This window comes from Bos grunniens, chromosome 17, assembly GCF_055505025.1.
Source record: "Bos grunniens cultivar Pamir isolate PY7600 chromosome 17, Bosgru_T2T1.0, whole genome shotgun sequence".
In the NCBI taxonomy this organism is placed as follows: Eukaryota; Metazoa; Chordata; class Mammalia; order Artiodactyla; family Bovidae; genus Bos; species Bos grunniens.
The window spans coordinates 36,100,674-36,115,433 of NC_141181.1; the positions used below are offsets into that span (position 1 = coordinate 36,100,674).

Here is a 14,760-nt window from a genome sequence, read left to right on the forward strand (position 1 = left end):
AACTCCTTGAGCGATAACAACTGGTGTATTTATTTCACCAGGAATTTTTGTTTCACGTGGTGTGATTATATGACTTACCTTAAGGAAATTCCAGATCTTAATCTGCTAAGTGGGGAGTTTTCCTTCAAAGGGGTGACTTTTAGAATACACTAATTCTAGTCATTCTATCACAGATCAGAATATTTTTGAAATACCTCTAAAATTTACTTTTATAATTAGTTTATAAGACACACAAAAATGCTTTGTTACTTTCTCATAATGGAACTCAGCTAATCATTCACTGTATTAACAAGGCTCAGAGCCATCTGACTTCACATTTTTTCAAAAATAGTCACAGCCAGATAAGAATGCGCCTGCCAATGAAGGGAACATGGATTCAATCCCTGGTCCCGGAAGATTCCACATGCCATGGAGCAACTTAGCCTGTGTGCTACAACTTCTGAGACCCACGCCCTAGGGCCGTGCTTCATAACGAGAGGCCACGGCAATGAGAAGCCCACGCACCACAGCGAAGACTAGCGCCCACTCACCAGAAGTGGAGAAAGCCTGCGGGCAGCAGCAAAGACTGAGTGTAACCAAAAATAAATAAATAAAAATAGTCACAGCCACCCTCAAAAAAACATGTGACCATCACCAGTCAGGTCATCACCTTACATGTTTTACATTCAAATGAATGTTTCTTCTCCAAGACAATTACTTAAAAAATGCATTCACATTCAGATGTGTCTCAAGGGGCAGCAAAGGAAATGTTTAAAAATGCCCTGATCAAGGGCAGTATTATTTATATTAACATTAATTAGTAGTATGCTGGAATTTTTTATGTATATAAAGAATTTTTTTTGTGAAACTGGGAATGATTTCTCTGGAGAGCATAAAGACTTGGAGGGCTTGTTGTTGTTCAGTCACTAAGTCATGTCCAACTCCTTGGGACCCCCCTGGACTGCAGCATGCCAGGTTTCCCTGTCCTTCACCATCTCCTGGAGCTTGCTCAAACTCATGTGCATTGAGTCAGTGACGCCATCCAACCATCTCATCCTCTGTTGCCCCCTTGTTCTCCTGCCTTCAATCTTTCCTAGCAACAGGGTCTTTTCCAATGAGTTGGCTCTTCACATCAGCTGGCCCAAGTATTGGAGCTTCAGCCTCAGCTCCAGAACATAAAGACTTAAAGAGATAGCTATGATTAAATTCTTCTCATGAATACCTGTGCTATTCAAGTTAAAAGTACTTAGATATTCTAATTTAACTTTGAGAAATGGGAGTATATTTTAAGACTCCTCCACAAAAGCTGGGCTGTAGGCCCTTGTGACTTCTCTCTCCACTCTCTTCTGTGGCAGTTCTGCTTTCCCAGCCTTCTTTGGCTTGGGAACAGCCTTGGCCCAGAGAGTGTTAGACTGTTTTTACTCCGTATGCTGGTCTATGGTCTGATCCATGAAGGCTTGATTTTTACTGGAAGCACATGGCATAAAGAGGCACTCACTTTAAGCTTCATGGCACATTCAAGATATCCTCTGTTACGCATGGTCCTAAGTTGTAAGACTACAGAGATATATGGTCCATGGCTTCAGGGATCTCTCCACTGGAATGGAAGGACAGCACAGAGATGAAGAGGAAGGGAAGGAAAGAAAAAAGTAGGTGGACCTTCACACAGCCCTGGGATATGGCTACACGGTATAGGTGAGATGTAAATAAAATGGTATGAGGATGCAGGGAAAGGCAGAGGAAGTGAAAGTTGATCAAGTAGAAGAAGAAGCAGATCTGCTCTCCGTTTCTCCAAAGAACAAAACTTGGACCAGTAGTTAAGAAAGTACAGTGAAGCAGACTTTTGGCTCAATACAAAGGAATTTTTTAACAGCTACAGTTGTCCCAAAATAGACTAAACCAGCTGTCTGGAAAAAGTAGCAGGGTCTGAATCACAGACGCTGTGATTTATTCAGAGGCTGCACAATGGTATGTCAGGGTATGTCACAATAAGTGGTATGACAAATGAAAAACACATGATTTACAAGGTTCCTTCCGTCCCCTAAATGCTGCTCTCTACTTCCAAGTTCTCTGTGTTTGTCCAAACCTATGTTGTTACTTTATATTCATACTTTATCGATGGATGAATCTATACATACAGACATACATGCATGTATGTCAATCAGTTTTGGCTGATATCAATCAATTTTGGCTTCTCTCTAGGAGTAAATGAGGAGATGAATGTAAAAATGTCTGATAGAGTACTTAACAATTGTGAGTTGACTTTTTAAATATTTATTTATGTGGCCGCATCGGGTCTTGGTTTCGGCGTACGGGGTCTTTGGTCGTGGCACACAGACACCCTGGTTGTGGCACACAGGCTCAGTAGTTGTGGCGAGTGGACTTAGCTGCTCCAAGGCCTGTGGGATCTTAGTTCCCCAACCAGGGATCAGACCCATGTCCCAGCATTGCAAGGTGAATTCTTAACCACTGGACCATCAGGGAAGTCCCACCAATTGTTAATTGAACTTGAATTAGTAAAAAATAAGCAAATAAAAAGAAAAGCTTTGATGCCTTTTGGAAAGGCAGGGCATAGCAAGTATCCAACCATCCAAATCTCATTCCTTTTTCCAGTCTTAATGGAGAACTGAGAAATGAACTTAAATTTGTTTGCAGGAGATAATGTTTGAGGTAACTACCAGCAAGCTTTCCATAGCCTGGACAGAGAATATCCAAAGTCCACGGCATAAAGTTACAATGTCTCCCTTAAAGAGTGACTCACGGGCTCATACAGAGATATATGGGTAATTCCAGGAGGCCTGCGGAATGTGGAAGTTAATTTATAGACTTCCCTTGCATTAGTTAGCCATTTAACCAAAAGCGAAAGAAGATGATTCAGTTAATGACCAATTTAATTTTTGATACTGGCTTTGATTAAAGGCTCCATTGGAAATTTAGTAGAGATAATATTTTAAATGATACTTTTATGTATTGCTCAGAAGTTTCATGATCCTTGCCTGCAGTCCCAGCATTATTTATTGGTTAATAAAGACTTTGCTTTGTAAAAGAAGTGTAAATGCTAATAAGGAATAATAGTTATATTAACTGAGCACCTTCTATGTAATTTACTTTGATTGCCTTTTATAAGATATATTCTAACTTTTCCACTACACAGATTGTCACCAAGATTCCATCGCTTGTAAATAATTCAAACACATTCAAATCCAGGCAAGTTGGTAGGTTCAGAACTGATCTAGAGACTCTCAGTAAGCTCTGAGGGGAGGTAGCTGGCTCCAACTGCAGGTGGCAACATGGTCTTAGACCATGGGGTACTTATCATCCTTTGTCGTCAGTTTTGGGTTTATCAGCAATTCTAGGACAATAGGAAAAATCCCATTTGACATAAGAGTTCATGTTATCTGGTATCCTTCCTTGTATGAAAGTTATAAACTGTCTTGATATGGTTAGATTTATCAACCTTTTCCTTATGGCTTATCCTTTTAACTTCCCTGTAAGGGTGATCTATTGTCCCACAGCTATTTGTTGAGTAGTCTTTTCTTTCCCACTGATTTGTATTACTGCCTTTGAAGCTGCTTTAAACTGATAAACATTTGTTTTTTCTTTTTATAAGAATATGCCTACGTTGTCCCCTAAACTTAATTACATCCCTGATATGTTGATGCATCATAGTGAATTCTTCTGGTGAAGTTTCATTGGAGTTCCCTGTTGCATCTGCAGTGTCTAGTATGGCGCCTGACACAGTTCAGTTCAGTCGCACAGTTGTGTCCGACTCTGCATCCCCATGGAAAGCAGCATGCCAGGCTTCCCTGGCTATCACCAACTCCTGGAGCTTACTCAAACTCACCTCCACCGAGTCAGTGATGCCATCCAACCATTTCATCCTCTGTTGTCCCCTTCTCCTCCCGCCTTCAATCTTTCCCAGCATCAGGGTCTTTTTAAATGAGTCAGTTCTTCGCATCAGGTGGCCAAAATATTGGAGTTTCGGCTTCAACATCAGTCCTTCCAATGAATATTCAGGACTGATTTCCTTTAGGATGGACTGATTGGCTTTCCTTACAGTCCAAGGGACTCTCAAAAGTCTTCTCCAACACCACAGTTCAAAAACATCAATTCTTCGGCACTCAGCTTTCTTTATGGTCCAACTCTCACATCCGTACATGACTACTGTAAAAACCATATCTTCGACTAGATGGACCTTTGTTGGCAAAGTAATGTCTCTGCTTTTTAATATGCTGTCTAGGTTGGTCATAGCTTTTCTTCCAAGGAGCAAGCATCTTTTCATTTCATGGCTGCAGTCACCATCTGCAGTGGTTTTGGAGCCTCCCAAAATAAAGTCTCTCACTGTTTCGTTTCCCCATCTATTTGCCATGAAGTGATGGGACCGGATGCCATGATCTTAGTTTTCTGAATGTTGAGTTTTAAGCCAACTTTTTCACTCTCTTATTTCATTTTCATTAAGAAAGTGCTTCTTCACTTTCTGCCGTAAGGATGGTGTCATCTGTGTACTGAGATTATTAATACTTCTCCTAGCAATCTTGATTTCAGCTTGTGCTTCATCCAGCCTGGCATTTTGCATGATGTATTCTGCATATAAGTTAAACAAGCAGGGTGACAACATACAGCCTTAATGTACTCCTTTCCCGATTTGGAACCAGTCTCTTGTTCCATGTCCAGTTCTCATTGTTTCTTCTTGACCTGTGTACGGATTTCTCAGGAGGCAGGTCAGGTGGTCTGGTATTCCCATTTCTTTAAGAATTTTCTACAGTTTGTTGTGATACACACAGTGAAAGGCTTTGGCATAGTCAATAAAGCAGAAGTAGATGTTTTTCTGGAACTCTCTTGCTTTTTCGATATGCAGTGGATGTTGGCAATTTAATCTCTGATTTCTCTGCCTTATCTAAATCCTGCTTGAAATCTGGAAGTTCATGGTTCATGTACTGTTGAAGCCTGGCTTGGAGAATTTTGAGCATTACTTTACTAGTGTGTGAGGTGAGTGCAGTTGTGCGGTAGTTTGAGCATTCTTCGGCATTGCCTTTCTTTGGTGTTGGAATGAAAACTGACCTTTTTCAGTCCTGTGGCCACTGCTGAGTTTTCCAAATTTGCTGGCATATTTAGTGCAGCCCTTTCACAGCATCATCTAAAGGATTTGAAATGTCTCAACTGGAATTCCATCACCTCCACTAGCTTTGTTTGTAGTGATGAACAAAGGCCCAATTGACTTCATACTCCAGGATGAGATGTCTGGCTTCTCGGTGAGTGTGATCACACCATTGTAGTTATGTGGGTCATGATGATCTTTTTTGTGTAGTTCTTCTGTATATTCTTGCCACTTGGCACCTGGCACGGAGCTAAATATTTGGTGAGTGAATGAATGAGTCCTGGCTAAGATCCACCCAGCCATGAGTCTGTCCTGAGGTTCCAATTCCACACAACTCAACACGTTTTATATATATTTTTTGACTGATAAAATGGGCTTTTCCTTCTTGATAGCATGGATTCCTTCTCAATTTATCATTATTCTCTGAGGCAGACATTTTGAATTATCTGGCATTTCTCCTTTTTACATGACCTTGGCATCTAGTGGGTCACTTCAGTTCATAATTTTTACTGTCTTAAAACTGAGGTATATTTGCCACCCTCACTATATCTGCATTTCAGTTCAGACTTTTTTCCTTTATTATCTTTTTAATGTGATGTATGAGATATGCACAAGAATGTGTGCAATACATAATCAATTATGATGTATAACTATATGCATACCTAGGAAGCCACCACCTCCCAGAGAGAGATAACCGAGTCTGTTCATTGCCTCTGCTCTGCTGCTCCTCCCGAGGTCACACCCTTGCCTCCACCTAGGGGGAAATCAGTATCCTGAAATTGGGTTTCTCACCCTCTTGCTTTGGTTTTCAAATATAGGCTTATTGCATATATGTTGTTTAGTTGCTAAGTTGTGTCTGATTCTTTGTGACCCCATGGACTGTAGCCCGCCAGGCTTCTCTGTCCATAGGATTTTCCAGGTAAGAATACTGGAGCTGGTTGCCATTTCCTTCTCCAGGGGATCTTCGTGACCCAGTGATCGAACTCGAGTCTCTGCATTAGCAGGTGGATTCTTTAACTTTTTGCCGCTGAACCACCAGGGAAGCCCTATTACATATATAGACAATCTGAAAAATGCATTATGTAGATTTGTTATTGAGTAAACTTTATGAGAATAATTTCATACTTAATGAAGTCTGTAACTTGAATTTTTTATTCAACATTTATGCTTCTAAGATTCATCTATACTGTTGCGTGTGGCTCTGGTTCATTAATTTCACTAACTAATTTCATTGGTGAGCACAATGACATTACATTGTGTAATATACCATGATTTGTCTATTTGGTATTTGTTTGGATTGTTTCCAGGTCTTTTGTGTCTCAGATAAGGTTTCTATAAACCTTGTCTGTGTCTGTCTCTTGGTCCACATGTACATGTGCGGAGTTTCTCTAGGCCCTGTACCAAGGAGTGGACTTTCTGGGTTAAAAGGATATGGCAGTGTTCAGTTTTAAAAGATAATAACAAATCAATAGGGGATTAAGAGGTACAAACTACCCTGTGTAAAATAAGCTGCCAAGATATATTGTATGGCACAGGGAAAGAGAGCCATTTTTTAATAACCAATATTAAATCACTTTATTGTATACCTGATGCTAGTATAATATTGTACATCAACCATATTTAAAAAAAAAAAGATAATGCCGAATTATTTTTCAAAATGACCTACTTATGCCAGTAAAGTACAAAAATTCCATTGATCCACATCCTTTCCAACACTTGGCATTGTAAAATCTATTAATTTTTCCCTTTTTAGATATAAAATTGTATCATGTTTTTCCTTTTTCTGGCTTTAATGAGATATAATTGACATACAGCACTGTTTAAGGTTAAGGTGTACAGCATAATGATTTGACTTATCTACATAATCAAATGATTATCATAGTAAGTTCAGTGAACAGCCATGATCTCAGATAGATACAAAATTAAAGAAATAGAAAAAAAGATTTTTTTTCTGGGGATGAGAACTCTTCAGGTTTACTCCCTTACCAACTTTCATATATAACGTTCTGCAGCATTAATGTGTTTATTATGATGTGTGTCACATACCTACTACTTACTTATGTTATAACTGGAAGTTTCTGCCATTTGACTGCCTTCATCCAACTCTCCTTTCCCCCAGGCCCCTGTATCTCTTTTAATTGTAATTTGTATTTCCCTAAAGAAAACATTTTGAGATTGTTTCACGTGCTTGTTGACCATTCACAGTTCCATTTCAGTGAAGTGCCTGTTTGTTTTTTGCCCATTTCCCTGTTGGATTATTTGAGTTTGTCTTATTAAAGCTCTTCATATATCTTGGATCCAAATTCTTTACAGGTTGTAAGTATCATCAATATTTTCTCCCAGTGTGTAGCTTGCTTTCTTTCTGGTATCTTTATAAACAGAAGTTTTAATTGTAATGAAGTTGAGTTTATCAATCTTTTCTACTATATTAGAATTTTTAATCTTGTTTGGAAAACATCCAGTTGTGCACTGAATTTATAAATATGTTCTTCTGTGCTTTCTTTTAAATGATTTAAAAGCTTTGCTTTTCATATTTAAGATGCGCATGGGATTCACTTTTGTGTGCTTCTGTGAAGTAGGGCTCCAATTTAATTTTTTCTGTATGGATAAGCAATTATCTTGTAAGATCATTTATTGAATTTGAAATATATTCACAGTATATATTGCTGTGAAAGGAAAACATAATATAACAATATGTGGTATTTAGAAAACATAATACATATAGTAAATAGTTGATATACAAAATTAAAAAAAAGATGTTGGAAAAACATGCACTAAAATAACAACAGTGAGTATCTTTGGATGGTGGAATAATTGATGAGTTTTGTTTACTTTTTGTTCTCTTTACTCTCCAAATTCTCTGTATTGAGCATATGTTTCTAGATTTTTAAAAAAATACAGTAGTGTCTATAGATGATAATATTGTATAGAGAAATCACTAGATGAAAGAAAATCATGCATTGAAGTCTTTCCACTCAACTTTTCTTGTAAAGCTTCTTGCCTTCCTGGAATAGGGTGGCTGGTGGTGAGGGGCTGAGGTGAAGGGTGGGGCAAGGGAGTGTCGTGGATTATGCAGAAAAACTCAGTAACGGTGAAAAGGGTTAAGTTCTGAAATCTGGGTGAGTCTTCCATTGGTACAGTGTCTCTTCCCTGAGTTCTTTACTGGTATGTAAAGCTCTTTGGAAAATAAGATTCAGATTACTTGTATGTATCATTGGTGATACAATTTTTTTTTGGCCCAACAGCAAATAATGAAAAGACTTATAAAGCGATATGTTTTGAAAGCACAAGTAGACAAAGAAAATGATGAAGTTAATGAAGGTAAGCATCTTCAACTTAAAAAACATCGTTTTACAACTAATTTAATGAACAGTGGAAAACTTCATATTGAAGGATACTGTTAAAAATCTGGTCTTGGTTAACTGAGTTCTTCCAGGATTGACAGGAAAATCTTACGTTTCATTTCTAAAGCTCTCTTTTAAAATAAACAGTTATTTAAAATGTCAGTCAGAGACAATTTATCACTACAGAGTGCTCTAACTGATTCTTAGAGTGTAAACTGTGTCATTTTGCTGGGAGTTTTTATTCCCTGTAACACGAGTAGTCTGTAGTTTCAGTTCTGTTTCAGTGAGCTGAGTGTTAACATTTTTCCAGTGATGCAGGTAAAATAAGAGTTAGCTCAAACATTTCTGCAGAAAAATTTTTACTTGTTTTCCAGAAAGAGATCTGTAACCCATTTTTGTCATATGGTGTTTCTCTTTTGCTTTTCACTTTTCTTCTTGGCTCCTTACTTAAATGTACCGATTTTCCAGGCATATCCTAGGCAGCGCATCTGTCTGGACTATAAGGCTTTTCATCAAGTGCTGGGATGTAAGCCAAAGCACAGGTCCATGGTTGGAAAGAAATCAGTCAGGGAAAAATAAGTTGCCCTAAAGATGGCAATGACAGGGAATTCCCTGGTGGTTCTGTGGTTGGGACTTCTTGCTTCCACTGCAGAGGGCAAGTGTTCCAATCCTAGTTGAGGAACTAAGATCCTCCATGCCTTCCAGCACAGCCAAAAATTAAAAAAAAAAAAAAATAATAATAATGAAAGCTACAGCTTTCAACACCAATGAGATGCTATTAGATCTATCTACACTTTTAAGAAAGGGCTAAACTAAACTGTTGATGAACTCTGAAGCCATTACTTGATTAATGCAAGAAATCCCTTGCAAATATGAGTCAATACCATATGTGTTTGTAGCACAGAAATCTAAGAATGCATGTTTGGAAATCAGCAAAAAATCAAATCATGGTCACCAGAAACAGTCTCAGAGACAGAATTGAAATTGAGTTTTAGTTTAGAAAGCAGAAACCTTATCAGTTGTGCCATAACCTCTCTGAAAACACAAAAATTAAGTGAAGTGGGGAATTGGGCCACCATGACAACTTCAGAAAAAAGGAGCCATCTTCTAAGTACTTTTACACAAAAGAGGAAAATGAATTAATGGGAATTAATGAATTAAAGAGAATTTAGAGTTTTGGACAAAGTTCTAACTAAAATAGTATATCATACAACGTAACCCCCTCATTTAATAAATATGTTTCCCGTGTTGGTAAATACAGCACTTGGTATGTAGGCTTCCCATAACTCAAAAACAAGGAAGAAGGATATGGTAGTAGGGAGGCAAGAGGAAGCTCACTGGCTTATGGTCCAAATATGATAGTAAATGGTGTGAGAATCCATTTCTTCCATGGAAGACTTTTAATTTCAAATTTGATCAGTTTATTTCCTCTCTGTTGCCGTATGTGAAAGGAAAATCACCTGCACTTTTTTTTGCCATGAAAAGAATCAATAACTTTTGTGTGTATTCTTGAAGAAGAGTTAGGATTCCTTAAAATAAAAGGTTCTGTCTTTTAAATATAATCAAAGAACATGGATTATACTTTAAAACATCATAAAGATACCAGGAAATATCATTAAAGATATATTTTACATGTGATTCTATTATGAAATGCTGTTAAAGTGCCGGTGATTTGAAGAATCATTTCTTGGATTCAAGATAAGTTCATGCCCTGAAGGTTACCTTTCAAGGTCAATGACTTATCTACATTTCAGTTCTTTGCAAGAGAGTCTAGTTTTTGATTGTAATCTACACATTCTCAAAATATTGCCAAGCTAAATTACGCAAACAGTTGTATTTTAATAGCCAGAAGTCTCCTATAGTCTTCTGTGTATGTAAACCTTGTCAGTGGTATCACATCTAAGCTTCTTAATTTCACCATTGCTTGTGCCACACAAGCTGTTTGTGTCCTTGACTCCATAGTCATTACCATTGGCTTCCCTAAGAAAAACCCATACTCTCTTTCCTTCCTTTCCCTTACTTCAAACTTGACCTCAAATATACTGCTTCCATGTGAGTATTTGCCTATTAAATAGATTGATTCATTTTTAGTTAATGTTTCACTTTAATAGGATTCCATTCTAGTCTAGCAATGGGAAATGATCTATAAAGGTGTCAACTCTTATGGCTCAGGGAACCAGAGGAACTCCCTGAAGACAGAAAGGGGGTACCCTGATTATAGATTACATCCTGATTGAGATTACTAGTTAATAGATAAATCTGCTACCTGGGAAGCCCCAACAGATAAATCACCCTGTATTAAAAATTGGTTGAACCAGGACAATACTTTAGTCGACTTTTACTTTTAAAACACAGTTGGACTACTGTTATAGCTTTTTCCAAAGTCAGTGTATTTTTAAAGGCAAAGCATTTCTTAAACATTTTAAAGGAAAAAAATCCAAAATAACTATGTCGGAGACATTATGAGACGAATGTATTCATGTTGTATGACTTTCACTCTTTGTTTTTTTTTTTTTCTAAATCCGAAGAGCAAATGACCAATCATATGTTTTTTAATACAAACACTATAGGTGAATTAAAGGAAATCAAGCAAGATATCTCCAGCCTTCGTTATGAACTTTTGGAGGACAAGAGCCAAGCAACTGAAGAATTAGCCATTCTAATTCATAAGCTCAGTGAGAAACTGAGCCCCAGCGTGCTGAGATGTGAATGAGTCAGCAACCTGGATTTATGGCTTTGACTATAGCACAACTGTGGGCAATAATATTTCTTAGTATGAAATACTTGAAAAACTATGGTGTACATTTTTAGTATTAACTACCTTTATCATGTGAATCTTTAAGAGTTAGGTCTTAATGACTTTACTGTTTTATCACATGAAAATGGTCTTCATTTTAATTGTTTGCCTTGACGTTACAAACAATGATATGCCCTTGTATTTAAAGGCCCCAAATTAACTACATTACTGACATTTTTTTTGTCCATTTTAGAATAAACTCTGTCTTTGCACTACTGGTTTGCCTCCAAGAGACTGTAAGCTCCTTGGGGACAGGGACCATGTCTTATTCATCTTCATGTCTCCACCATCTAGTACAGTGCCTGGTACATAGTAGGTGCTCAATAAATGTCAAAACCAACTGAACTGCCAATAAAATACAAATAAAAATTAAAAGGCCATCACTATGTAGCATACCTTCCCTTGTCCAAATGCTGAAGAGATTTTTTTTTTTTTTTTGGAAAAAAAAGAAACTGAAAAAATTTTACAAACAGCTATGACTTGGTCAGATTTTCTGAGATTTTTGGCATCACTGATACTCCTAGAACCTTTGAACCCTGAATGAAGAATTTCATAATGAAATGGGTTAATAGCAAATATAATTGCATTACGTACTTGTTTCATAGAATTGTTCAAAGCAACACATTAAAGGTTTTTCTAAAGTATATACTATACTGTTTGCTTACTGTCTTAGATTTTCATTTGTTATTTTCAGTAATGTGAATTTAGTCAGCAGAGTGGTGAATTTTTTTTAAAGTTGGGGGTTATACAGGGCTGTTAGTTATAACCTCCTAATTCCTGGCTCTGATGATTTAATGCTAAATAAGTTATCAACACCTGACTTCATATCTTGCCTATTAGTTCCACTCTGAGTTTTGGAGGATATGCTATGGGAAGAAATGGAGCAGTGGCCATGTACCTGAAAAGGTATGGCCAAGAATCACGAGGTGTGTTTCATTTCCCTTTGAGGCATCTCTTGCCATTATTGCTTATGCTGATTGACATATATATATATATTTTTAATCAAGGCATTTCAATTACACTTGCTACACTGAATAGATTGTGATATATCTGTATCTGACTTACTGTATAAGTGGGCTGAACACTGGTAATATTGAGGCCTCTTGACTACTACAAAAGGGGATACAGGCTGGTAAGCTCCCTCATCTCTTCATAGACAATAAAATACTCAAAGTATTTTTTTTTTTTCTTAACCAGCTAGGTTTAAATCTCTCATTACTGTCCTGATTCTCTTCCATCTGTTCCTATCAAATCATACCAGAATACAAATTATGGTCATAGCTCAAAGATCGCTTTATAGGTTCTAAAAGCCAAATAAATATATAATATTTTAACAGTCAATACATCACACAGGAAGGCTTTCTATATGAGAAGACAAAAATGAACATTATACGGAACTACATAAAGCTCTTTAAAGATTATTTTTTAATTTCTACTTTTGGAGACTTAAATTAAGAAAAGAACTTTATACATTTTTGGTATCATTGTAGGATATTTCATTAACTTTTGTGCTATGATAATAATGATGCTAAAGCTGAAACTCCAGTACTTTGGCCACCTCATGCGAAGAGTTGACTCATTGGAAAAGACTCTGATGCTGGGAGGGATTGGGGGCAGGAGGAGAAGGGGACGACAGAGGATGAGATGGCTGGATGGCATCACTGACTCGATGGATGTGAGTCTGAGTGAACTCCAGGAGTTGGTGATGGACAGGGAGGCCTGGCGTGCTGCGATTCATGGGGTTGCAAGGAGTCGGACACGACTGAGCAACTGAACTAAACTGAACTGAACTGAATAGTATTTTGTCTTAAACGTTTTTAAAACTTTACATATTTTATGTTATGCCTCAGAACTGAATAAAATACTGAATTTTTTCATTGGTATATATTACTATACTTTATATGCAAACAGTAAAGATATCAAGTTTCCATTGTAGGCAACACTTTCAGTTTTACATATAGAATTGTTTAGAATTCCAAGTGTGAATATTTTTGACTACAGTTATAGAGTGGAATATTAAGTAATGTTTTTTACTGAAGGTGGAAAGATGTTGAATGTAAAAGTGTCAAATTCAGCTAGTTTAGGATTCTTAGAGTCTTGAGTGAAGATAAAACTCATGTCATCTATGCCACGTGAGTCCATACATCTGATATTTTAGTACATGCCTTTTGCAATTCTAGAACTCTCAACATAGGATGTTTTTCCTTTTTTTACTGTGTTTCTGTATAACTAGCATTTTTTTCAGGGTTTAGGGATTAATTTATTCAATCAGTATTTATTGCATGTTAATAGGTGTTTAATAATGTTTAAGGGGAAAAAAAGTATAAATACCAGACAAAAATCCCCATCCTCCTGGAGCTTATATTATAGATTAATCACAGTCTAACATGAAAATAATATGTAACAAACATTTATGTCACACAGAAGCAAGTGTCCGTGTTGGTGGTCTGTTACCCTTTGGGTCTCTTCTTGGGTCATCTTCCCAGGGGCTCTGGTCCCAGCTTCATGTGTAAAATTAGTATGCTATTGATATTTCACATTTTTCCTCTCTTTATACTTTCTTGGTGAGAGTCAAGAGAAGGATGTGATGCCAAGGCATGGTAGATGCTAGCTATTGGTACCATGGATGCCCTACCCATCTCCCTTTTCATGGACCAGAGCATGTGTCTCTGAAATCCTGAGTGTCAGCTCCTTAATAGTGCCCAACTATCCTGTTCCCCAGGGAATTGCCATCGGCTAAAAGAAAGCAGCCTTGTCCTGGTCTGGTAGTAACCAACCAACTTCTGTGAAGGCATGAAAAGCTGTTTTCTTGTGTCAAGGTGGGGCCAACTCTTTTGGTGTGAGTTGTACTTCAGAACTCTGGAAAGCGTTAGGCTACAGCTAGATTCCAGCAGGGCTTCCCTGGTGGCTCAGATGGTAAAGAATCCACCTGTGATGTGGGAGACCTGGGTTTGATCCCTGGGTTGGGAAGATCCTCTGAAGGAGGGCATGGCAACCCACTCCAGTTTTCTTGCCTGGAGAATTCCATGGACAGAGGTGTCTGGTGGGTTCCAGTCCATGGAGTCACAAAGAGAACAGCACTGAGTACCGCACAGTCTCCAGCTGAGACCAAATCTTTGTTTACCTTCTTCCCTGTTACCATTTTCTATCCTGCTTTTTCCCTGTTATCACTTTCAGTGGCTGCATAATGACCTACAAAGCAGATGCACTATTTCCCTATTAGTGGATAGTTAAGTCTCTGTTTTAAATAATGCCTTGAGTATGGCTTCTAACCTATTTTTTGGGGTTTTCATAGACTAAATATCCAAAATTGGGGTTATGAGTTAAAAATATAGCCACATAATTTATAGATTTGGATACGTACTACTAAGTTGCTTTTGAAAATAGTCTTATAACTAGTTTAAAGCATCATAGTTGAGCTCATGCTCTCTCTGCAGCATATAGTGGTATCCTTTAAATGTTTTTCTCATTTGAAAGGCAAAAAAAATGTATCTCTAATATTATTGATTACAAGTGAAGGTGACAAATTTTTACATGGTTGT

At 37.5% G+C, this 14,760-nt stretch overlaps 1 protein-coding gene across 4 annotated transcripts in view; it reads left to right on the forward strand.

Moving 5' to 3' along the window:
* TRPC3 (transient receptor potential cation channel subfamily C member 3) overlaps positions 1-11,862 on the forward strand; it is a 72,968-nt gene extending 61,106 nt beyond the window's left edge. For all 4 annotated transcript variants that reach the window (XM_086345927.1, XM_086345930.1, XM_086345929.1 and 1 more), the window contains 2 exons: positions 8,323-8,398; positions 10,992-11,862. In XM_086345927.1, coding sequence (XP_086202053.1) covers positions 8,323-8,398; positions 10,992-11,134 — 219 coding nt within the window. In that variant the 3' untranslated portion in view covers positions 11,135-11,862. The remainder of the gene's footprint in view (positions 1-8,322; positions 8,399-10,991) is intronic.
* The last annotated feature ends 2,898 nt before the right edge of the window (positions 11,863-14,760 follow it).